At 46.0% G+C, this 25961-nt stretch overlaps 1 protein-coding gene across 8 annotated transcripts in view; it reads left to right on the top strand.

The window, feature by feature from the left end:
• The window catches only part of TRABD2B (TraB domain containing 2B), a 204055-nt gene that overhangs the window by 22779 nt on the left and 155315 nt on the right, over positions 1-25961 (top strand). Inside the window, exons 3-4 of one of the 8 annotated variants that reach the window (XM_023535039.1) lie at positions 5762-5947; positions 8245-16469. The exons of 6 other annotated variants lie outside the window; for them this stretch is intronic. In XM_023535039.1, coding sequence (XP_023390807.1) covers positions 5762-5947; positions 8245-8253 — 195 coding nt within the window. In that variant the 3' untranslated portion in view covers positions 8254-16469. Of the gene's footprint in view, positions 1-5761; positions 6070-8244; positions 16470-25961 lie in introns of those variants that run through there. One more of the 8 variants, XM_023535038.1, reaches the window with a different exon arrangement.

The following is a 25961-nucleotide window of genomic DNA, read 5'->3' as shown; positions in this document are numbered from 1 at the left end:
GATGAGTTGCTTGTGGGGAGATCAAGGAACTGGTGCAACGCTTGTGCATTTTTGTCCGTGATGGTGTCACTAAATGAAATTAGGGGAGGCTCATCAGAACCCGTTTTTTCGGCACCATTCTTAGTAGCCCCTTTGGAATGCATCGCATACCTGGAGGGATTGGAATAGTGTTCTGTTTGTTGACTCAAATGCCACCTTCTCAGGCAGTTCACAGTATTGAAGTATGAGATGCAAATGGCAGATGTCCATGGCAAGCAATATGGATGTGAAGAGTATGCCAGTTATCCAGAAGCCTGGGCCACCTGATGCTCTGTCAGGCACTGAGATGATACCTTCCTGCTTCTAGCAGTGCCCAGCCAATAGGAATTAATTTTTTCCTGTCTCAGCTGCCATCAATTAAGCATTTATCGATTTGCGTAATGTCTCCAATAAAGGCAGTCAGCAGGTATTTATTCAACACCACCTCCCGTGTAATGTCTTAGGCATGAGCTGTGATCCCTGTCTAGGTGGGTAGGGGACAGAGTGAGGGTCTTTTGTTCATACATGCACAGTTGGCCACAGGAGAGAGAACTCGTGTCCCCAGGGATGCCTGGAGGCATTGGGAAGGGCTTCCCAGAGGTGATGGAAACAGAGCTATAAATTTGAAGGGCATTGAGGGTACTGGGCCATGTGGCCAGGGTTTCTGTTAGGAAATTAGAAGGAGAAAGTGTTGGAAAGGTAAAATTATGGGACCAGCATAAGGTTAGATAGAACAGGTGCTCAAAAACTGTTTGTTGGATGAGTGAGTGATTGGAAAGTAGGTCAATACCACTGCCTAGAGGGCGTCCAGCGCAAGGATGACGAGGTCATTGTCTCCTACGGGCCGTGGGGAACCACCGCTGAGTATAACCAGTGTCTAAGAAAACTGGAAGGAACTAGATCCTGAAGAAAGACTTTTGAATTTCTAGCCAGTATTTAATTTATTGTAATATAATGATACTGCTAAAGATATTATTTTTATAACTTAACGAACATTCTTTTGGCGAAAAGTCACCATTAGTCAGATGCGTGACTCTGTGTGTGATTAGAGGTTATTGACTGAGACTAAGAGGGCCTTTTTTATTTGGAGATTTTGTTGTTTTATTTCTTCATCGGTCTCTGCTGATAGTCCATCTCACTGTTGGCTCTTTAATCTGTTTGTGTTCCATGAGATACCACAAAAGCACAATCTTTGACAAGGTAAATATACTAAATCCTTATTATAACATTTAATTAGTTAGGGAGGTTTCACTCTGGGGTGGGGGTAGAAGGTTGGTGGGAATGGAAAGAAAAGTCCAGATTGCTTTGATTAACTGCATTTTTCTTTCTGGGTGAATGGGAAGGCTTCGGTGGAAATCTCAGTCATTGAGGCCATTTCCAGGAAAGAATGAGAAAAGCGATTGAGGAGGTTCCGGAGTCTTGGTCAGCAGTAGGTATCTAGTACCTACAATGGGCATGGTGCTGGGCTGAGGGCTGTCAGGGAATGCTGGAAGAAAGCGCCTGTCTCCCCCATTAGAACGTGTGTCTGGGAGGCAGGAACTTGGGGCCAGGCAGATCTACTTGGCACAAGATGGACCTCAATAAATTCTCATTGATCAAATGAGCCTTTAACTTACATGGTAATTAACTATTTTAAGGATTTAGATTGGTGAGAGATCACTTCCAGCAGGATTCACTGGCCTGGGCATCAGAGAAGAAATGGTGTTTGGTAGAGGCCTTTCTCCACTTATAACTGAATGCAGGCTGACTCCTGTGGTTTCCTCATGCACTGTAAGGCTGTTTCTCTCCACTTCGTGGGTGAGAAAGCTGGCACTCCAAGGGTTAAGGGCTTTATCATACTACCAGGAGAACAGGGCTATGCCTGATTTATTCACCAATCCAGCTCAGGGGTCTGCCATGGTATTCCTACACATAGCAGGTTCTTAATGAATATGTATTGAACGAGTGAAGTATTTGGGGAGTATACAGAGCTGGAGGCCCTCAGAAAGTAGGATGTGTAACTATGATACAAACCCAGTCCTTCCATTTCCAATACCTGATTTCTTTTACTATATTATCCAATTTCATTAGGCAGAGATGAAGTATTAGATTAGATCATTGTTCAAAAATATTCACTCCGTCCTTTCCCGGAGCCTGCAGTGAGGTAGGGTTTGGCCATGTGAATTGCTTTGGCTTCATGTTGGGCAAAGTGTACTTCCTGGCTTCTGGACTTTGGGCTCTGTCATGTGACATGCTTTGGCCAATGAGACATTAGCAGACATGAATGGAGCAGAACCTTAATGTGTTGCTTAATAGGGCTCACCCTCTTGTGCCTCTGCCACCACCACAAGAAGAGATGCCTCCATATAGCAGCTGCCCTTTTGACCTGGGTCCCAGAATGAACACAGCAGACCTGAGCCCAACCCACAGTGAAGGGCCAAGACCAGATGAACACATAGCTTAAACCTACCCAACCCAGATCAGCCAACCCTCAGCTGACCCACAGTGAAAATAAGTGATTATTGCTTTGAGCCACAAAGCCTCAGTGGTTTGTACCACAGCAGTAGCTGACCAGTATGGATGAGAAGGGGGGCATCTCAGGCAGGGGCTGGCCCAGAACATCTGTAATATAGGGAAAGCGGGAGTGAGAGACAGGAGATGAGGCTGGGAACATAGGTTTCAGCTCAGTCTCAGAAGGTCTTGAATGTCAGTGTGAGGAATTTGATCATTTTTCAATAGGTAGTGGGAGGCACTGAAAGTTGGTGAGCCTGGAAGGATGAGATCCAAATGACCTACAGAAGGGCAAATTTGAAAATAAATGCAGAATGGTTAACATGAGAGGAGAGAAGACTAAGGTCAAAGGACCTGCTGGAAAGCTGCTATTATGTTGCTACCCATTATACCCCAGAGCCTAGCCCCGTGCCCCTTATACCATAGGCACTTAATAAATATTTGTTGTACTTGTGTATCACAAGATCGTCCACGGGTTTGATAATGAGGACTATGAAAATAGAAGTCTCTGCTAATTCAACTATTTACCCTTCATTCCTTCACCAGTGTTTGTCGAGGTCTTAAAATGGGCTAGCACTTGATTCTGGGACAGGGCTGGACAGAGCCTCAGGAGGGGTCTGTAGGATCCTTCCCCATACATTTTTGGAAAGGGGTCAGGCCTAAAGGAGGAGGAAGGGCTTAAATGTGAAAGAGGAAGAGGTGGAAGGCAAGCCACTGGAAGGGGGCTGCCTCCAGGGAGGGCATGCTCCTCTCTCTTGGTCATGAGGATGCAGTGGGGGTGCACGTCATCTCCACTGGCTTCACCTGGGACCTGGACAGTGTCGCTTGTTCTCCCGCGATGGCCATGGCTGGTTCTGCAGGGGCTACTAGGTTTGTGAATTCCAATTATATTTGACCTTTCCTTTCACACCAGGCTGTCTAGTTTTTAGGCTTTGTGTTCATATCTTCACTCATTCATCTGCTTTGGGCCAGGCTCTGGGCTGGGTGACAGAGAGACAGTGATGACTGAGAAGCAGTCCCTTGCTTAGAGGAGTCCCTAGTTCAGTAATTCATAAATCCCTAAAGTGTTATTTTTGGCAAATCTTGGACCTCTCTCAGCCTATTTCCTTGTCAGTAAAGTGGCCACTGAGAAGCCTATGTTCAAATCCTAAGTCCGTCCCTTTCCGGCTCTGTGACTTTGAGCAAGTCACTACTGACTAAGTCTCTGAAAGGAGGTCCAGGCCCTGTCTGGTATGGACTGCATCATGGAGATCCTGTTTGTGTGACCCAGTGAGTGTTTGTCTCCCAGCTCCAGGTTGGGAGACATCACCACCACTCCCCAACAGATACCCGGAAATCATGGGTTGAGAGTGATTCTGAGGCTCCATTGGACTTACTGGGATACAGGGCTCTGATGAATTCACGATGGACACAGGAAACTGCTGGTGGCACATCTGTGCCAAGTGCTTGTTAGGGCCGATATCTTTCTTCAGGTGGCAGGATCAGCCACCCATTGATTTATCATTCATTTGACAAATTACTACTGAGCACTTGGTCTGTGTGGGGAGTACCCTGGGTTCTGAGATTGCAACTCCAAAACAAAACAATGTTCTGGGCCCTCGTACATCTTACATTCTACTAGGGACAGACAGGTAGCAAATAATAAATCTAAGTAAATCAAATAGCAGGCTGGAAGGTAATGTGTGCTATGAAAATAGGAGTAAAACTGGATAAGAGGCTTTGAAGTACCCCCACCCCGCCCCCCAGAGACAATCTTGTCTAATGTAGTCAGAGCAGCGTATGACCCTTAACTCTTCCTGGTGCTTCTGCCCTTGGGGCTCATGTATGTTGAGCAGTGGAGGTGATTCCAAGGGGTTATCTTGGAGTGTGTGTATTTATGAGTTTGTGTGTGTTCTTGCACATGAGTGTGTGTGTGTGTGTGTGTGCACATATACATGTGCACACCTGGGTATGATCCTGTGTTTCTGAACCCACGATGAATGACTTTGAATTAACCATTGTTTGGCATTAGCTGTACTTCCTCCAGCTACCCAGATGACTAAGAGTTTTTGTCCCTTTGTGGCCATTCACGCCCAAGGTCTTGCCCTTTTGGCAACTTGCTTGAGGGCTTGGGGGCTCAGGTGGTGGAGGGAGTAAAATCACAATTATTGTCATAGGAGCAGCTTACAGTTTACCTTCCTGGGCTCTCTAGGAAAAGGATTTACTGAGCCAAATAGAATTAAAAATAAATATTCATGAAAAAATGTGCATCTGGGTTATGAATGCCTAGTTATCACAAAGCAGGGATGTTACTTGTTTTGAATCAAATATTAATATGCTAATTTCAACAGTTCTTATCGCTGTGAAAGCAGGTAATGTAAGTATTTCTACTAGGCAATACTGTCTTGCCTTGTCCTGGTAACCATGGGAATAAGTCAGCCAGGGTGGTACCCACCACATGCCCATCGCTGCACCACGCATTTTAATCATCGGTATCGTTTGCCCTTGAAAACCACCTTGTACACTGTGAGATAACGCACAGCGACACCTCATTTAGGCAACATCGATTTAAAGTGAACTCTTCCACCAAAAATGAATTATCTAGTTGATAAGTTATCTAGATCATAATCCTTAGGTATCATGATGTTAGCTGACATAACCACTTTGAATGGGAAGCTTTTAAAAGTATGGTTGTCACACACAACATCATCCACTTCAGTCGGTTTGCCTTTTTCTTAGAGACTCAGGGTCATCCCCAGTGGCCCTAGACATCACTTGGGAGGTGTGTAATAGTGGTTGCCTTTTCTCTGGATGACCCTAGGCTGCTGTCATTCTCTAGTTTCTGAGAGTCTTGATGACAATTTCTCTATCGCTCCCATCAGAGTCAGGCTGAAGGTTTTGACTTCTTACTGGAGCTAGCATCCTTTGCAATGTATTGGCTGCTTTTAATCTTTTGTGAACTAGGAAGCCAAAGAACTATATTTATTGAAAGGGAGCCCAAAGCTAAACTAAATAATTTCCGATGAAGATGCTGAGGCATTGTTCTAGTAGTCAAATGCAGTGTGGTGTGAATTTAGTTGTTAGAACAGGTGTTCTAGACATGGGATGTTACTAGATATGGGACTTCTGGATACATGAAGTATGCTCGTGTGTGTGTGTGTGTGTGTGTGTGTGTGTGTGTGTGTGTGTGTGTGTGTGTCCAAGTTTATTCACATCTACTCATGAGCTGTGGTGGGGTGGGGGTGATAATTCAGTTAATTCTGTTTTCTTAAAGGCTCTCTCTCGGCACCGGGACCCAATGTGTTCTTTATGGCCCAAGTTCGTGGATAAAAGCTTCCAGGAGGCTGATTTCAGCTCAGTAGAGGAAGAATTTGCCAACAGTCAGAGAAGTCTAGTGGTGGAATGGCTACCTTGGGGGCCTGTGGCTTCCCATGACAGGAGCTGTTCTGAGGAAGGCCAGGTAATTGCTCATTCAAGCACATGGTTAAGGGGATTTAAACATCCTTGAGTGATTGACTTTGTGTTTACATTAAAAATTTTTTTTCAACTTTAATAAAGTATAATGATGTATACTAAACTGTATATATAGGAAGTATTGACCTGATTGATTTTTAAAATCTGTTAAGATTGGGCAAAGCTATGTTATCGAAATATAAATCTGTATATCTGCTGCATCCAGTAATTCAGGTTAGCAGCTGTCCTCCCAAAATTCATATGTTGAAAATTCTTAACCTCCAATGTGATGGTGTTTGGAGAAGAGACCTTTTGGAGGTGATTAGGTTTAGATGAGGTCATGAAGGTAAGGCCCTCGTGATGGGATTAGTGTCTTTACAAGAGGAGACAGACACCAGAGAGCTTGCGCTGGCTCTCTCTCTGCCATGTGAGGACACAGCCAGAAGGTGGCCATCTGCAAGCCAAGAGGAGAGGCCTTATCAGAATCCGACCTTGCTAGCACACTGATCTCGGAATTCCAGCCTCCAGATCTGTTAGAAAACATATTTCTGTTGTTCAAGACCCTGGTCTATGATATTTTGTTAAGACAGCAGCCCTCTTCCCAGGCAGGTCTCAATCTCTGAGGTTTCTGTCATGGTCATCAAGCAGTCTAGGAAGCACCTCTTTTTGTCATTAACATTGGAGCCGAGTGTACATGCGTCCCTCCCTGGCTCCTAAGGTGGGCCCTTCATCTTAGGCAACTAGAAATGGGTGATGTTTCCTTTGGTGTCAGATGACAGTCAAGCAAGTCAGGAGCCCAGTTGTATGTAAGGCCATAAATACAGACAGGCATGGGCCACCGCCTTCCAGAAGTCATGTGGCAGGCTCTGGACTACATGGGTCCATGTTGAGAAGCAGGCTCCTGTGTTCCCATGGTCTGGCTGGTGCTTCCAGATGTCAAAATGCACAAGCCTGCCACCTCCCTGCTGTTTAATAGGCCTTTTTGTAAACCACACCAAACAGTTGTTCAAGCAACACATATCGCTTCGCGTGGCTGTGATGCTGACTGTGACTTGGGCTCTTTATTTGTTTGAATTCCTTCCCCCTTTGTAAACAGTGAGAAGTTTCTGCCTGTAAAATCATCTTCTTGGTTGGATAGGGAGGGCAAAGAGGGGTGAATTCTTCTTTCTTTGCTCTGTTCTTCATGGCTCAGGAGCTGCCTTTTTTGAGTACCCCAGATCTTTGTGATCTTAAATGCTCAGTGGTTAGAAGTGGGAAGGACTCATGCTGACTCAAGCCATCCTCAGGAAATGGGAGAGAGGGGCAGTCTGATGTTACCGGGGTGAACCAGGGTGCATCTTGGCTGGCCTCTTCTCTGCCCCAACATCCACAGGAGTTCACTAGACTGTCTGGCCCCAAAGGGGATTTTTTGCAAGGAGGGGGATGCTTAATTGCAAGTTTGGATCTGTAACCTGGTCCTGGACCCAGCCAGATATTCCTGTAAGTTTGTAGACTTGCAGCCCCCAAGCTCCCAGGAAAGTCTGACTTGTGCCCTTATTGGAACCCTTTCTATTACCCCGCCTGACAGGGGCATCCCCCTCTCCCCAGGGACTTTGGGTTGAAACCACAACCTGGCCTTGATGCTTAAGTTGAACCCACTTGATCAAGTCCTGGAAGAAAAATCAAAGGCTATGGAAGAAGGATCGTGTGCAGTGCTTACAGTCCCTGACTACATCTCAAAACAAAAAAGACTTATTCTCTGAAGACTGAGTCAGATGGCTCAGTGCCCTGAATGGAGGGAAGAGGCTCCAAAGAGTTAGGTAGAACACTGGAATGAGGAGAAATGGTGTCTGCCCATGTTGCGGGGCAGGGCCTCCAAGGAGCCACTGACCTTGCATATCTGATGGGTGCATTGTCTTCCTTCCCTGTGCACCCATCACTTTTTCTGCAACATTAAATAAGCCAGATGACGTGACCAGTCCTAGCCTGGGCCCCAAGTTCCCTGGCCATGTAGAAGGTACTAGTCTAAATCCCAAAGCTGTTCAATATTAAACAAACAAGCAACTAAAGGACTATTATATTTATTGGAAGCAAACTGCAAAGATAACTCAAATGTTTTTAGCCCCCAAATACATCAATATCCATGGCTCAAACTCTATTATCTCTTTCTTGATCAGAAGCCTGGACTGGCATTCTGACAAAATCATTTGGGACAGGGATGCAGTGTGTTTAGTAGGGGAAAATATTTCAAACCATGACATTCAACAGGCCTTGGTTGAGAAGGTTTTTGTAAAATGTTCGGGAACCGTGTTTTCGCTGTTTCAGAATTTATAATGAAGATTGCGTCCTTCCCTCGACAAGACTATGGACAATCTTTGCCGACTTTTCCAGCCCTAAAATTGCAGGGAGGCCAAGGCTTTGGGTCTGGAAAGTGCTAAACCCACTCACGAGAGCTCCAAGTTACCTTCACCCCGCTGCGCTCACTCAGGTAGTGATTCTGTGTGTAATGTAACCAGACTGCTCCCTTTTCATCTCCGTTAATTTCCAAATTGGCTCGTTAAATCCATACATTCCAGAGACTCAGTCCAACATTCCAGGGAACCTTTCCATGGACAATCAGAGCAGGAGTTCTTTTTGGCAGGGTTTGTTTAAGCAGAGGGAATGCGAAAAAAAAATAATCTCCAGAACAAATTATCTTCATCTTGCAAAGGGGACCTCAGATGGCAGCCTCTTGGTTACCACAGCCCCCGTCCCTGACTATCCCTCCTCCATTTTTGCTTCACAAAGTGTCTCAATGAGTCCAGCTTTGGGCCTAGCCCAAGTTCACTTCCTCAGATGTTTGTTGAGCTCCTACTGCAGACAAGACATTGTTAACTAGCAGCCCCACCAGAGAGAGTCAGCGCAGTAAACTCCGGGTGTTCTTTTCTGTGGTGGTGTTGTTGGGACACAAACATGTAAGTGCGTTTGAAACTTCAGAGCACAGTTGCCAGGGGAGGTGTCTGTCTTGCTGCCAGATGGGTACAGAATGTGCCACACATGCGAGCAGGGCACTGGGGAATTTGAGCTAGAATTAACAGCCGCACAAGAACTAGAAGCAAATAAATAAATAACCCAAGTGTTCAAAGGCTGGTTATCAGCTCGGTTTATCTCCACTGCTAAATGCCAACTTTTTTTCTTGACTTACCTTTTTCATTCCTCTGACTTTCAGAAGTTTTCCCACATTTGAGATGAATTGGAGTTGCTCTCACAGCTCTTCCTGCCCTTCTTTAAAGGAATAGTCTGCTCTTTTTCTCTGAAGGGCTTTAGTGGGGAGATAATGTCCCTTTTTCCCCAAAGGCAGCTCTAGGCAGTGGGGAGTCAAGAGGGGTGGGTTCTGGTCTCCAGCCTTCTGGTCTGTTTACCACCTGTTACCTGAGGTCAGAGGAAGTAAAGGACAACCAAGTCAAACCTAGTGTTTATCACTGTCTTCGACAAGCACATCTTGAACATCCAGTGAATGCATATTGCTAGATGCCTGTCTGTGAGGTGGTCCCTGCTCTCGGGAACCTGCTCATCTCTGTTTGAGAATGGGTCTATCAGATAAATACATAGGGATGTTTAAGTCAGTTTATGCTCAACTGCCCTGGGACAGACACAGCTAGTACCTAGCAGTGGCGGACGTATAATCAATATTTGTTGAATGAATAAATGGATACCAGAATTATAGAAATTTAGCTCCAACTATAGGTAAATCAGCAGCCAGGTTTACCTTGTTTCACAGTTGGGCAGCAGGCCCACCTGCACGGTGCCTTGGTGTGACATAGAAGCAGACACCCGTGAGTACATGCATCCCCACGCCGGATGCATGGCCTGTTCTAAGCAGGAGTCAGACTGCACCAGTATGTACTGTGGCCCTACTGGGTGTAACGGGATATGGGGAGAAACAGAGAAGGAAAGAGCACATACTCTGAAGCTAGAGTGCTTAGGTTCATGTGCTGATGTCACCACTTAGTAGCGATGCTTCAGTCTTCTCACCTGTACAGTGGAGGTATAACAGAACCTACTGCAAAGGTTGCTATGAGGCCTAAATGAATCAATATATGTAAAGTTAGAACAGTGCCTGATACACAGTAAGTACTAATTAAGTTTTAGGTATTCTTCATGTGGTATTGTTATTATGGGAAGAGGGCAGATTTCAGGATCTGAGTGTCCAGGGAAATGTAGGACAGCTTAGTTTCTAGAGGGGTGAAGAACTGGGAAGAGGGGGAGCTGAAGAAGATTGATCTGTGGGCACTGGTTAGTTTGAGCTGAATTTCTGAAGCTGAAGCTCTCTGTAGTATTCAGGTCTTATCTGGTGGGAGGGTTTCTATGGTAATAGAGACAGGAGGTCATAGATGAAATTGGGTGGCCAGCAGTTTCCTCCTGGTTCTGAGCCACAAACACCTACACACACACACACATACACACACACACACACACACACACACACACTTCTTCTCTCCCTCTCTCATACATATTCTTACTGAATGGTGGGGAGTTAACCAGTCAGCATCCAGGAAACTGTCAAGATCAGGTAGAGTGATCCAGAGCCTAAGTATGCAAAGATTTATTAGGTTACCTAATAGGGATGCTGAGGCAGAAGCCTAATAGATACAAGTTGCCCAGAGTTCTTTGCATGCACAACTGAAATTAGGTCAATGGCAGCCAGACCACAAGTCCCTGCTACTGATGTTATTGGTCCGTGGACCCTTGGCCTGGTGGGGCCTAGCTTGAGGCCCACAGGAGCAGAGTCAACAGTGACCCATATCCTGAATGGGAGGAAGGTGGAGAGGGGGCCTGGAGACATCAGAGGCTGATGAGTTGGGTGGGAGGGCTTCATGGAGCCCTTGAGATGGGGCCTGGGAGGATGGTCAGGATTCAGATGACATTCCAGGCAGAGGGAGAGAATCAAGTGAAGAGTCAGTTGGGATTATGCATGAGATCCAGAGATATGAATAAAGTTGTATGCCTGGAACAAAGGGATGATGGTCTGTGTGTGTAGAGGGGAAGCCCAAGGAGAGAGGCCAGGACAACAGAGCCTTGAAAGTCAAACTAGGATGCAGAGCCACTGGCCATTTTTTGAGTAGACTGTTAAATAGAGACTCAAAGGGCGGCATATCGCCTATACCGTAAAGGAGAGGCAGGACTCAGGTGGGGAGGTAGAAAGAGCAGGAGTTTGGGGAAAGAAAGAACTAGAGGCAATAGGAACAATTCCGTAATTGTTGTAATCCACAGCCTGGTAAATGCAAAGGCCTAGGTGGAGGCAGGAGGAACAGCGAGGAGAGGTGAGCCGGGAGGAATATCATGAAGGAAGAAGCCCTAGGGCCTAGCGGCTGAATGGATGCAGGAGACATGCGTATGGGGTGGGGCCCTGCTGAGGGTGGCCATGAGGAGGGGAGGTGAAGCCATAGGCGGGGAAGAGATGGAGCACAGAAAGAAAGAGAGACCAATAACAGAAATTAAGACAAGTCATCCTTGGGGCCAAGAGGAGGGAGAGGAAATGTAGCAGCCTCAGGAGGCCAGGGTCATAGTAGCCAGAGACATGGGAGGCAGACAGGGGAGTCAGCTCCCCTCTGTGCCCAGCCTTCGAGAGCTTCTGTAGCTTCGCCCAGGCCGGCCCTCTGCTAAAATTCATGCCCCCAACACGCACACATGTATGCACATTCACGCAACATAGACACACATGCAGGCATATACACACAAGCACCCCAGCTCAAGCCCATAACCTTTGGCAAGTGTCAGTTCAAGTATTATCTCCTCTGGAAAACTGGGCAGCTCCCTGCCCCAAGCCCCATATTAGTTATTCTCTCCTCTCAACCCTACCCGCCTCCTCCACATTCTCCACAGTACTTGTCAGATGATACTGCAATCACCGAGGGTCTCCCACCAGACTGTGAGCTTTGTGGGTCTATTCCCTCTGTGGTGCCACAGCCCTGGACAGCCCTCAGTACAGGACCACTTAACTGCTGTCAGCTGACTGAGGAGAGTTTTTGTGAAAAGGAAGATGGAGCAAACAGAGGCTTAAAAAAGACACTTGGGTGCTCAGCCAGGGCCTTTGAGGCTGCAGCCTGTGGTGATGGCAGTAGGGGAAGAAGTGCAACCGAGAAGACATGTCCCACGGTTCCAGCTTCCAGGAATCACTCACTCTTCTCCAAGTTGCCCATCACCTACTCTCCACCTATGCCCCAATTTGATCAGCTGTGACCTTCATCCGCCTTTCCTCGTAACTTGGTGTTTCCTGTTTCTGCAACCCTTTGAGGCAGTGACCTGAACCTCTCCTATAACTGGGCACATAGTAGGCCCTGGGAAAATGCTTGTTTGAATGAATCATAGTCATCTCTAAAATGAGAACTGTTAGAAGAAGGGAAGCTGATGGCCACTCAGGGAGAATGGAGTTCAGAGTATCTGGTCTCTGAAGTCATTTGAACACCCATGAGGAAGCTGAGCCAGTTACTGGAAAGAGTACTGGCGTGAGATCTGGGTTCCCCTCCTCAGCCACCAACCACATGCTGGGTAAGGGAGGAGGAAGCTCACATTTCCTTAGCGCCTCTGAAGCCAGGCATGAAGCTGTATATTATCACACTCAGCATTTTATCTCACAGATACACAGAGCAACCTTGGGATACTAATTCATATGCTGATTAATTGTCTTCATTTTATTTAAGAACGTTAGGCACTCAAAAAGGTGAAGAGACTGGCTCAAGGTCACAGAGCTTGGAGGTTACACGTTGCCCAATTGTGGGTTTCTTGTGTGTCACTAAGACTGATTCTCTCCTAAGCTCAGAGCTGCACTGGATATCTGACGCCTGGCCATCCCACGGCCCTGAGGAGAGGTTTTCTTTTGTCTGAGAAGCGAGAAGAATGAGAATTCAGGAAGGTAGAGAGTGAGAGAGAGTGTCCTGTGTCCTGTTGAGCCCTATGATTCTAAGAGCAAAGGACCGTTTGACTTGAATACACAGTGTTTAGGGCCAAACTCTGTCTGGGATCCTGGAAACATTTGACATGATGTCATGAAAAGCTATGAAAGTGTCTCTCCAAAGCTCCAAGGGAGGAATTAGGCCTTTGCACGTACGTATGTGTTTAATTTTCGGCTGTCCTGGTTTTTTTTCAAAAAGCCGCTGGTTCTTCCTCAGAGTTGGTCCAGGCCCCTCTGTGCTTCATCTGCAATGGGACAAGTTCTACATGCCTGGCTGGCTCTTCTTGTCCCATTTTCCTAGGGGTGTGACATTTTTGAAAAATGTCTCTGTGACATTTTTCAATCATGCACTGTCAGGAGCTAAGAAAATTAAAACAAAGCAAACATTCCCCTGACCCTGAGTTGCCTGTGGATTGAGTTGGAACCTGGGGCAGGGGATGCGGTCCAGGCAGAGTCCCTCTTATTTCACAGCAGAATGAGGCTGTGAGAGGAGACCCCGGCCTCCTGTGGGAGCTGACGGTAAAAAAGGCCCAGAAGAGAAAGACCGGACTTGCCCTTGGAGAGGTCATGATGTACCCAGGAAAGAGACAAGTCACAGGGAGAGCAGTTATGTAACAGGATAATTCTTCCTGCTTATTCGGAGCCTGGCAAATACTGAATGAGTGGAGATAGGTACAGTTTGCAAAAGCGTGGGGATGGCTCTGCTCTCTGCACTGTGTTCCGCCCTTGAGGGACTCACCCTGTAGTGGGAGTGACAGGCATGCACATGTCAGTTTCCGAGTGGGTGTTGGGTGCCGAGATGGAGGGGTGTGCTCAAGGGCTTTGGGTGTCGGAGAAAAAGTTGAAGAGGAGGAGAAATTTGAATTAAAAAAAGAGAAGTGCCTTAGATACAGAGAATAACAGCCAGTAGGTGGGACCAGAGGCCTGAAGCAGCCTGGCATGTTCCTGATGTGGGATGAGTGTAGGCTTGGCTGCCCTCTGCACCCCTACCTAAAGGCCGCTGGATGTCTTTACATCGCAGTAGAGCCCAGCTGTCAGTATGGGGAGCAGAGGCTATAAGGAAGGCTAAATGAGTGGAGGTGGGAGTGAGTTAGGGAGGCTTCTTGGAGGAGGAGGTAGGTATGCCTGGGGCCTCCATAGAGGAGAAGGTTAGAACAACTAGAAAGAAAATCAGGGCAGGAGCCCCAAAAAAGCATAAAACCAGGGGCCAGATGGGAATATGACATAGCGGGGGCCCTAGACTGAAGAGTGCCTTACAGTGACACATAGCACAATGTCTGGCACCTTCAGATGAGGCCGTAGCTCGCTTCTCTGATGGGCCTTGAACACTGGGAAGGAATCTCTGAGTCAAGAGAAGACTCTTTCAGTAGGAGTGGTTCAGTCACTGAAGATGCTGAGTGTTTGAGTCAGAGTGTCAGAAGATCTGGCTTCTATGGCAAGGCATCAGGCAGCGTCCTTTACTGCTTCATGCCTTAGTTTGACCCCCTGTAGAGCAAGGACATTGGAAGGGACTTCTGGCATTCTGTGATCAATCACCTTGCCTTGTAACCTTGAGCAAAGCATTGTCACTTCTGGGACTCACTGCCCAGTTTATAAAGTGGGGAGAATGAAACACCACTGCTCTGTCACCTCACTGAGCATTTGGGAGGACTATGCAGGGTGACTCTGAAATCACTCCAGACTCAACTTCCAAACAAACTTGAGGGGTCAGGAGATGCTGGGACCTTTTCTGACTCAGTGCCCTCCAGGGCTGCCAGCGTGCTTTCCTACAGCCAGACCTTATCTCCTCCTCTGTTGTGTTTCCCCATCCTCTCTACCACTTGTCCCCTCTGGTTTGAGGACAGTAAAGCCTGGTCAGGTCCACCCCACATCTGGAGCGACTTTCTCTGGCCACATGGCCTGGAGCCTGGCCGCTCCTTCAGACTCACCCACACTCCTGGCAGCAAGCATGCAGGCAAGCCCACCTGGCAGTGGAGCCCGCTCACCCAGGGAAGACGTGTCCAGTCTGCTATGGGCCCAGGGTCCTGGCTCCGGCACGCTGAGCTCACCAAGGTTTATTTATTTATCATTTGTTTGGGGTGAAATAGGAGAGAATCAAATCCAATGGGCTGTTTTAGCAGCAGTTGCTGGAAAGAAAGGCATGTCTGTTTCTCCTGAAAGAATCCCCTGCATTGTGGCCCTGGCCCCTCGGTTGGGTTTCGGCAGACAATGCCCTTCTTTCTCCCTGTGCCCGCCGGCTCGCCCCCGCCTGCCCGCCTGCTTGTCTGCCCATGGTCCATGGGCCTGCCGCTGCCCGCTTGACTTGGCTGCTGGAAAGGAAGAGAAGGAGATGCCTTGGCTGCTCTGTCCAGCCTGGCCTATCAGGCCCTGCAGGATCAGGGGGGAGGGCTGCCACACCCCTATGACCTCCCAGATCTCTCTGTTTAGAGCCTGAGTCCATAGAAGTGTGTTAAGGGCCTGCTCTGTGCCAGGCACTGTGCCCATAGAAGTGAAGCCCTCTTCCCTCTTGGAGTGAGTCTCAAGGTTCAGGTCTCAAGTGAGCCGCTGTGTCTATCCCACCACAGACGGCTGAGTTTCCTTGGCCATTTTGCAAGTAGATAAATGGAAGCTCTAAGAGAGCGAGTGACTTGTCAAGTTCACAAAGTGAGAAATTGGTGACTGAGATTTAGGGGCCTGTCTTTCTACTACTCTGGGTAGAGGCAAAGGTCAGTGGGTCAGCAGAGGCTGAGAGTGGCCAAGGCATCCTCTGCAGGCAACCTCAGTGTTCTCTGCCTGCTTATCTACAGCCTTCTCTTTTTATTCCTCTTGTAATATGGCTGGAGACTCGTCACATGCAGAATAGAATCAGAGTCATAAACTGACCCCTAGTGATCTGCTCCCTGTCTGCCTCTCCAACTTTACCAAATACATCTCCCTTTGCTTTCTCCTCTCCAGTCTCATTCTATTGTTCCTGTTTCTTCAGTTCACCAAACTCAGTTCTGTCTCAGGGCCTTTGCATTTGCAGCTTATCTACCTGGAGTTCTCTCCTGAGGTTGGCGTGGTTGGTCCTTGACCAATAACAGGGCCACTTGATTTAAATGGTCTCTTCCCGCCCATGCTTCTTACCTCCTTACCTTTCTCTCCTTTTCTTTATATCATTTATCAGCACCTAAAATCATAGTACTTATATGCTTATGTGTTGTATTTCTATCTCCCCCACTAGGATGTAAGCTTCTTGCCCAGCCCATTCTAAGAGCTTGGTGAATATGTATGTTTTTTGAATGGTTGAATGGGTGGATGAATGGATGAATGAATGAATGAATGAAATCCAAAATGTTCTGTCTTGATTTTCAGGAACTTTTTCTCAGAATATTTTATTGTTTCCTTTGGTAAGTCTCTGAGACCTTGGAGACACAGATCTGAAGAGATATTGCCGAGAAAGATATAGTCATAGGATAGACTGATGGGGAGAGGCCAGCAGAATTGAGTGAGAAGTTTGGTGACCAGGCTTAAGAGTCTAATAGGCTGCCAGACCTTAGCTGGACAATTTCCTTAGCTCTCTGTGCCTTGGTTTTCTCATCTGTAAAATGGAAATAATAATAGCACAGTCCCCGAGTATTGTTTTGAGGAATAAATAAATTAAAATATAAAAAGCTCTAAGAATAATGCCTGGCACACAGTAAGCACTATGTTAGTATTATCTACAATTACTGTTATTAGTATTATTATTTATTAGCTATTTTTACTATTATTATTAGTATTAGTACAATTATTATTCCAACTCAGCTCTAACATTTATAACCCATGTATCCTTATATTAGTCACGTAACCACCCTAAGCCTCAGTGTTCTTACTGTTATTGGTTGTATGCTGGTCTCATAGATTTGTTATGAGGATATATTGAAAAAATACACATCAAGTGCTTAGCCAGGTCATGGGAGCTGGAGACCTATGGACAGAGGAGAGAGTCTCAGGGGTGGGAAGAGGGGTGAAGAGGCTGGAGGTGGGTGGGGCCAGTAAGAAGAGGTGATTTAGGCAGAGAAATGGGGAGTATAAGAAACTGAGAAGAGAAACATCTTGGAATTTCAAGAGATAAATATAGAGATTAAGATGTCAGAAAGAAGGGGAAGGAGAAAGGCCATCTTATTCTGTCACTTGGGAGGGCCCTGGAACTTTCTGGAGGAGTAAAGATTTTGCATTCCTCTTCCCAACAAGCCAAGTATCAAGAAAAGAATTTGGGGTGAGATCTTTGAGCTGGTCTTCCTCTCTGTCACCCTCCTGAAAATACATATATTGTCCTGTTCTTTAAATCCAAGGAGTGGAGAGAAGCAAGGAGGGTCTGCACACTTGGATCTTAAATCTGAAGACCATCCTCTTTGCTCCACTCCAGTGTCCTTGCCCCCTGGGTCAGGGGCATTAGGAGGTGAAACGTTAATGGACTGGGAGGTGTATTTACCACCAGGAACTCAAGGGACCACAGGTTGGCTGGAACGACAATAGCTGGGGTGATAGACTTGAAAGTTTGATGTTGGACTTGCCCTCTTTTATCTTTTAGGACACCATTTTGCTTATGAGCCTTTAGCTGGTCTCTCTGCTACCCTCAGGTGATGCTCTTAGAATAACAGCACCTTTATCCCTTCTCTCCCAAAACCCATCCCCACTATTTCATAGTCTTTGACCCCACAATTGTAGAGCCTGTGTCATCAGGATTTGAGAACTTTTGACCTCAAGATTACAAAGCCCATGGCCCTCAAATTCCAGGATTTTGATTGCCTCAATTGTTAGAGCCCATGTCACCAAAGCTCCAGAGCCTTTTCAGGTGCTTATAAGACTTCAGATTCATGCTATCTGGTCTGCTCTGTCCCTACCTTTCTGCCCCTGGCAGAATCCTGGATCAGGAATCTGTTTCGTCCTGGGGTTTCTGGTAGACTGAGTGGAGTCACCAGCAAGCCCTGCACCTGGCTAAGTCTGGTTTCTTCACCTCTAACATTCAGATAACAAACAACCCGGGGGGTGCTTGTGAGGATCAAGAAGATAATGTGCTGGAAAGGAAAGGGCTGCACAGATGTGAGCTATTCCTGTTTTAGTGCCTGTCAGCCCTGTTCAGCATCAGCATCGTGACACTGGAAAATCCAGCTACATGCCCTGCTTGTCTTGGCTTTCATTTGCTCCATGGGCCGTGTCCACCCTTTGTAGTTTGCCCAGATTTTTAACTCAATTCACTCCCTGACTCCCCCAGCACTGTCGTCTGGTTTCACTGTTCCCTGCTTTCCTGCACAATTTCCAGGAATGCCCAAGTCACGATGAATGCCCTCACCCTGCTTTAACCCCCTTCATTTATGCCTTGATTGTAGCACTCTACAAAGCTGCTTTGTATACAGGTTATATATGAATGAGTTAATTATGTTATTATGCTCATTACCTCCTGTGCCCCGTCACTGTGGGTCTTTGGTGTCTAACACCACTGACTGACCTTGAGTGAGGCCTCTGGCCTTTCTGAATCTTAATTTCCTCACTGTTAACACAGGGAAATTAACATATGCCTCATAAAGTTGCAGTGATCAACACTGAGCAGAATACTAGGCCTAAAGCATTCAAAGTAGCTGGAACTTAGTAGGTGCTGAGAAATATTAGGAGAGATGACAAAATAAGATAGGAAGAACATAAGATTTGAACTCGGGTTCAAACCCCACCTCTGCCTCATAGGCATTGTGTGATTTTAGGCAGGTTACTTAACTCTCTTAAGCCTCAACCTTTTCATCCTTAAAATCTTTCAAATTGTTATAACATGATTGCGATAAGGTTTGATCCTAATATTAGCAAAATGCATGGAAAAGAGCAAGTATCTATTATGATTTTACCTAAATGGTATCTATTATTATTATTCCCTTTACCTCCTTATGGAAGAAACCTAGTCTCATTCATCTTTTTGCAGCCCCTTGGACTGTCGTGTCTCTGAAGTCAATTGAATTAGCAAAACTGATAACATAGTTGGAAGAGACTACAAAGAGTAGTAAAAGGGGACAATATAAAGCTCTGAGAGGAGGGAACTCACTTCCCAACCGTATGAGGTCAGCATTACCCTGATCCCCAAACCAGAAGAGACATCACAAGAAAAACTATATAGACAAATATAGCGGCCCTGTGTTATGAACATGGATCAGAGCAAAAATCCTCAACAAAATATTAGCCAATCAGATCCAGCAATATATAAAAAGAATAATTAATCACAACCAACTTGGTGGTGGGGGGCGAGGGCGGTTATCCTGGGAATACAAGGCTGTTCTAATGTTTTAAAAAAATCAATTAGTGAAATTTACTATACCAACAGACTAAAGAGAAAAACCCACATGATCATTTCAATATAGAAAAAGCCTTTGACAAAATTCAACACTGTTCATGATATTTAAAAAAAAAAAAAAAACTCTCAGGAAACTAGGATTAGAAGAGAACTTGCTTGATTTGATAAAGGACATCTCCAAAAACCTATAACTAACATTCTAACATAATGGTGAAATTGAATACTTCTCTCCTAAGATCAGAAATAAGGTAAATCACCTTTCTGATAAAGGACTTGCATCCACACATATAAAGAACTCTCAAAACTCAATAGTAGAAAAACGAACTTTTAAAATGAGCATAAGATTTGAACTTTCTCAAAATAAGATATATGGATGTCAAATAAGCACATGAAAAAATGTTTCACATCTTCAGTCATTAAGAAAATATAAGTTAAAACTACAATGAGATGCTGCTACATACTTACTAGAATTATAGAATTACTACAATTAAAACGGACAATACCAAGTGTTAGCGAGATAATGGAGAAGCTGCTACTCATACAGTGCAGCTGGGAATGCAAAATGCAACCACCACTCTGTAAAACAGTTTGGCAGTTTCTTACGAAGTTAAGTATACACTTACTGTACCTGGAAATCCCACTTCTAGGTATTTACCCAAGTGAAGTAAAAGCCTATGTTCACACAGAAACGGTACAAAACTGTTTATAGTGGCTTTATTTGTAACCACCCAACACTAGAAATGACCCACATGTCCCCAGAATTGGGAAACTGACAAACTGGAGTATGTCTGTATGGTGGAACACTGCCCAGCAATGAAAAGGAAAAAACTACTGATACAGACAATGACATGGACGAACCTCGAGTGCATTATGCTAAGTGAAAGAAGTTAGACTCAAAAGGCCACATACTGTATGATTCATTTATATGGCATTCTGGAAAAGGCAAAACTAGTGATACTGAAAACATCGGGGGGTAGGGGATGGGTTTACTACAAAGGGACACAGGGCAGTACTTTAGGGTGTCAGAACAGTTTTATATCTCAGTTTGGGTGGTTATATGACTGTATGTGTTTATCGAAACTCACAGAACTATAGAAAGGATGCATTTTACTGTGTGTAAAATGTGTCTTAATAATAAAAAAAGAAAACCGTGAGCAGGTTAGTAAAGTAACCTAGAGTAGGTAAGTGGTATGCAAAAATTTGATGGACCTGGTAAAACCCTGGTGGAAATGTCCTACAGGTCCCTTCCTGAACCCTCTTTTTCTCAGACCAGTGTCAGAGCTACTGCTACATCCCTGGCCCATCCAAATCTTACTCTGGAGGCTTGTCATCTCCCTGGAACGTGGCAACAGCCTCCTCATTGCTCTCTCTGCCTACCTGCCTTTGCCCCTTGCACATGCTGTCCCACGGGTCTAAAACAGAAATGCACACAGAGCCCCTCCTTTCACAGGCTCCCCGCTGCCTGCACTGTGAGGTCCGAATCCATCATATAACCCACAGTCCATCCTCAAACTGTTCTCCACGCAGCCGGACTTCCCCAGCTCTTTCTAAGCTCTAGGAACACTGAACTACTTTGTCTTTGCTCCCCAAGTCAGGCTCATCACACCTCAGTGCCTTTGTGGGTGTGTTCCCTATTCTAAGAAGTTCAGCCCCCTTTTTCCTATCTTCTCAACCTCCAAGGCTCCCCTGAGATGCTCCCTCCTGGGGAGTCGCCCTAGGACACAGATGCATTCTGCCTACTTAGTGTTCCCAAATCAGTCTGCTCGTCGCATCTCTGACTGTGGTAGTCATGGCCGTTCCTCGCAGTCTGAAAGCTTTCCCTGCTCTGCTCCCTGTCCCTTTGACCTTTCACAAGCGTTACCCCCAGCAAATTGCTTGCACATCTGACTCTGTCTTGGCTTGTGCTTCCAGAAGGACTTCTCATTGGTTATTCCTTTTTCTCCTGTTGGTTTTTACTTTTTCCTCTACTGGTTCTTAATTCATGCATTTATTCATTCATTTGTTCAACAGACTCATTATTCACAGTGCCTACCATCCACAGTTCAATGTCAAGGTTGCTATCTTCCCACTGCACCCAGCTGGATCTAACTTATCTACCTTTGTCCCCACCACCACCCACCCACTCAACACACACACACAAATTCCAAGTCCCGTGGCCCCTCCATTCCTGGGCTCATGTATCCATGGGTCTTGCAATGTCATTTCTTATTTACTAGGTAGCTTCCTATTTTCAGGCCTTCTACAAGTCTCAGGTGATAGCACTTGGCTTGGTGACTGCTCACGACAGTGTATAGCATATATTACGGTGCAGAAATTACTGACTGTCTGAGTGACCCTCACATGACTATTCTCGGGATTGATTAGAACAGATAATGGCTGTAAAGCAAGAAGCATTCCACCTGGCAGGCAGTAGGTGCATGGTAAATGCACATGGTTGGTTTCCAGTAAATTCTCTTTAATGACCTAGCTCACGGATTGGAGCTGATGTTTCCCTCTGTTATGTTCTGTGTGTGTGTGTGTGTGTGTGTGTGTGTGTGCGCACGCGTGTGTGTGTTAATACATCTTATATACAAGTGGGAAAGAGAGAGATGGTGAAAACTTCTACATTGTATTATTTTTTTCCTGAGACACAGGACACAAATTTTCATGCCTCATAGGGTGGCACCACACCAGACTGGAGTCAGGAGACCTAAGTGCTAGCCTGGGAGGCTCTGCCAATCGCTTGTTATGTGACCCTGTCTTCCTTTGGGCCTCAGTTTCAACAAACACAGAGAATCAGACTCCGATACTAAGGTTGTGCAATAAGGTCTAGAACCAGTAGAAAAGAATTTGGATATATTTTTTGTTCGAGATTATCTATACTTTTTCCTCTCCCCACCTTTCTTTATGAAGGCTGAGTGTTCACGATCTTGACTTATAATAACAGAAAGTAGATGCTCATTAAACACTTTATAACTTGATATTAATTACATTTTACAGTTTACCAGTGGGGGAACACAGGTATCTTGCACACGTATTTGAAATTGCTTGCCAAAAGTGGGGGAAGAAAACTAACATTTATTAAATGTGGTCATATGTCAGTGTCCTAATGTAGAGATTTTGTATCCATGTCCTCACTGAACCTTCAGAACTCCATTTTAGGGCAGCCAGTACTAGCCTTGTGTTTTTGACGGGAAAACCAAGACTCAGAGAGAGGAAGAAACTTTCCTAAAGACTCAGAACCACCAAATGATTGGGTTTTGAACGCACGGCCCCCTGGCTCCAGAGCCTCTGCTCTTCTTTTGAGGTCAAGTGCTTTTGCATTCAGGCTTTCAAAAAGGAAAACAAAAACCCAATTAAAAAAAAACCTCTAAACTGTTTAGAAATGACCAGTCAGTGAATGCTTGGGCATAGAAAGTAAGGAGTATGTGCTCACAAGTAGCCAGGCTAGTTTAAATCCCAGCTCTGCCCCCTACTAGCCTTGCAGTCTTGGGCAAGTTCCTCAACCTCCTCTACTTCTATTTCTTCCTCTATAAAATGGGTATAATAACAGTAACTATCTTCTAGGTTTTTATAGCATCAAGTAAGTTAATAGGGATAGGGAGCTTAAAGAAGCGCCTGTCTAGCACCTAGTAAATATGCAATAAGTGTTAGGAATTATTATCCTCAACATTATTATTGTTGTCATAGTCATTGTTACTTTGATCCAAGCCTGGAATCTGGTAGATTTCTGCTGGCTCTTCTATTGTGGAGGGCACTCGGTGGGTGGCAACAGATGTCCTTCTGGAGAGTGTCATTGAAGCTGTTAGGCTGCAGTCCAGCCCATTTATTCATGGAGAGGAAGGACACAGTGCCTGATATGATAGCTTCTTGGAGTATTGCTTGCCAGTTTCTGGAGCAGGACTCTGAAAATGTATGAACACCCAAGCTATGGAGACACTGCCTCCTCCTGTTCGAGGCCCTTCGCCCCTCCCCATCGGCTCTCAGCCCTGGCCCTGCTGTCTTAAGGGCTTAAGTACTCTGGGCTGATGAGCCCAGAAACTGCTCTGCTTATTCTCTAGGAGAGCAAGAGGCTTGTGCTCTCCTGGAGGTGGAGAACGTGACAACATGAATGGCATACCAGGAGCTCCTGGCATCCCCGATGAGTCAGGGGATTGAGAACAAAAGGGGCTAGAAGAAGTCATTTCTGAGCAGTTCTCCAACACCGGGCGGAAATAAATCTGACTGCATCACTCTCCTCCCATGACAGTGTTTATTCACTCATTGGACAAACATTTTCTGAGTTCTCTGTGTTGCAAAACAAAGTTAGTAAGTGTTAATGCGACAATGGTATGCTATTGACTAACATTTATTGAACACATCAAATTCCAGGCATTGTTCTAAGAACTTCACAACTGTGGATTCATTTAATCCTCACATTAAAACCCAGCAGGCAGGTTCTATGATTATCTCTATTTTGTAGATGAGGAAACAGAGACATGGAGAGGTGAGTGACTTACCCAGAGTCACACAGCTGGTGCAAGCAGAAAAGGGACTCAAATCCAAATAGCTGGGCTGCAGAGCTGCCACAGCTCAGCCACTCAAGAGATGAAGGCAGGTCACGCAGTTCATTAGCACCTTCTCATGCCTTCTTTCAGTCTCATGACAGCCCTGAGAGGTAGGCAAGGATTATTAGCCCGGTTTCTAAATGAATGGACCAAACTTTGAAATGACATGGCCAGGTTCACACAGCTAGTCAGTGACCAGGTTAAGAGCCAGGAACTCAGAGTTCCTGGCTCTTAATGTAGTAATTTAGCTTTTTTTTTGCACTGGGCTGCACACGCATGCGTGTGTGTGTTACCTGTGTTTATGTATGTGCACAGATATCTGCATGTGTGTAAATGTGTGTTTGTGCTTACAGACATATTTCTATGTGCACGTGTGTGTGTAGGTGTGCATGCATGCGTGTATGTGTGTTTGGAGGAGGTCATGTGGGCTGGGGAGGGTGCTGAGACACAATGTGGCTGGCGGAAGCTCTGAGGGATTCTAACCTGAAGACCTAGGTGTGCATTTTGGCTCTACCATCGAGGTCCTGGGACCTTGGTTAAGTCCCTTCCCCTTTCTGCGTTAGGATGAGGGATGAGCAAGGAGAGTCTCAGAGGTCCTGTTCTTCTGTGTCATTCTCTGTGGCTGAGGGGCCACAATGAGCAGAGAGGAGGTACACTGAGAACAAGATGTTTGGGACCAAGAGAGACAGCCAGGAGTGGGTAAGTGTGGGCAGGGAGTGTCATTCATATGCCCCGATTGCTCTTCTGGGCAGGCGTCCAGGAATAGCTGTGGTGAGAATTACATTTTTAAAGTGGGTCTAAATGTTTTTCACTGCTGGAAAATATGCCATTATGGGCATTTTCCCCCTCCAAATTCCCGGACCACCATGGCCCCCCAGGCTCCCGCCCACACTGCTCACTTTATTTTCTCTCTGACTGAAGCCTGTCTATCTTTATTCCCACATGCCACCTCTGTCCCTTGTTGGCACACAGAAGAGCAAGCTTGGGTCTTGTTGCTGTCTGTGTTTGTGTGTTAGGAACATGTGACTGGGGAGATGTGACTGGGTTCACGGCTGGGCGGCAAGGTCCTACCCAGGAAGCCAGCCTGGCAGATGAGGACAGAGAACAAAAGCAGGGCGTAGGAGGCTTCCGGGACTGGCACCGCTGCTCTTCGGTTCACTAGAGGGAACATGTAGTAATCATCACTCTGGGAGACAGCGGTGACACAGCAGTTGGCATGTGGCCTCAGTATGAGATAGACACGGTCAGCTCCAGCTCAGTCCTTTCCAAGGTGTGCAAACCTGGGCAGGCTCCTCTATCTCTCTGTGCCTCTTGGGAAATGAGATAATAAATGAGATGATAAAAGTAATGAGAATAAGTATGAGAATAGTAATGAGATAATAAATTAGGTAATAATAGTCCCTATCCATAGTAACCGTCGGCGTATTCCATCATCTTTTTTATTGTTTTTGAGATGCTCACAGTCTGATGATGCTCACAGACTACTCATGAAACAAGGAGAGTGGAATCCTGTTGCACTAGAGCCCTACAGCGTGCTAGGTGCTAGCAAGTACCTGGGAGCCAGGAAAGATTTTCCAAAGTTGCTCCTTGAAGAGTCAGACTTTGACAGGACAGACGAAAGGTCTAAGGGCATTGTAAACAGAGGAGCAGAGAGTGTACGCAGAGCCACCCTGGGGAAAGTGCGCAGTGCTTGGGGCCAGGGAGAAGCCCGATGCTGCTGGGATAAATAGGGCATCAAGGATGGTGTGAGACAACTGTTTGGAAAATAGGTTGGGGCCAGTTGTGATGGGCCTTCTATGACATAGTGTTTCCCAGGGCATTGAAGCTTTGCAAGGTTTTTAACTGTGCTTAGATCTCAGAAGGACCGCTCTGGATGCAGTATGGATGAGAGGGGCCTGGAGGTGGGCAAACCAGGGAGGAGACTGTGGAATGGTCCAAAAGAGGAGTCCCAATGGCCTTGGCTCAGGCTTCCCCTGATGCATAGGAAGCTCTGCTCAGGCTTCCCCTGATGCATAGGAAGCTCTGCGTAGATGTTTGAATGAATGACTGGTAAAGTCACTCTGTGACTTTAAGTAAGTCATCTGTCCTCTGGGAGCTTCAGTTTTTTCCGTCTGTAACAATGACACTGAAATAGCCTTGTGATTAATATCAGAGTTAGATGCCCCCGGCCTGGCTTCTCACTAGTTAGGTGACTTTGGGTGAGTTAACCTATCAAAGTCACTGCTATTTTTTATCTACAAAAGGAGTTAACAGTAGTACCTGCTTCAAAGGGTTGTTGAGAGGCTTAAAAGAGAGATCCAGG

The sequence above is a fragment of the Pteropus vampyrus genome, unplaced genomic scaffold, assembly GCF_000151845.1.
Source record: "Pteropus vampyrus isolate Shadow unplaced genomic scaffold, Pvam_2.0 Scaffold135, whole genome shotgun sequence".
NCBI classification, from domain to species: Eukaryota; Metazoa; Chordata; class Mammalia; order Chiroptera; family Pteropodidae; genus Pteropus; species Pteropus vampyrus.
The sequence above is the reverse complement of the archived record's forward strand: the minus strand, read 5'-3'. Positions and strand labels throughout refer to the sequence as shown.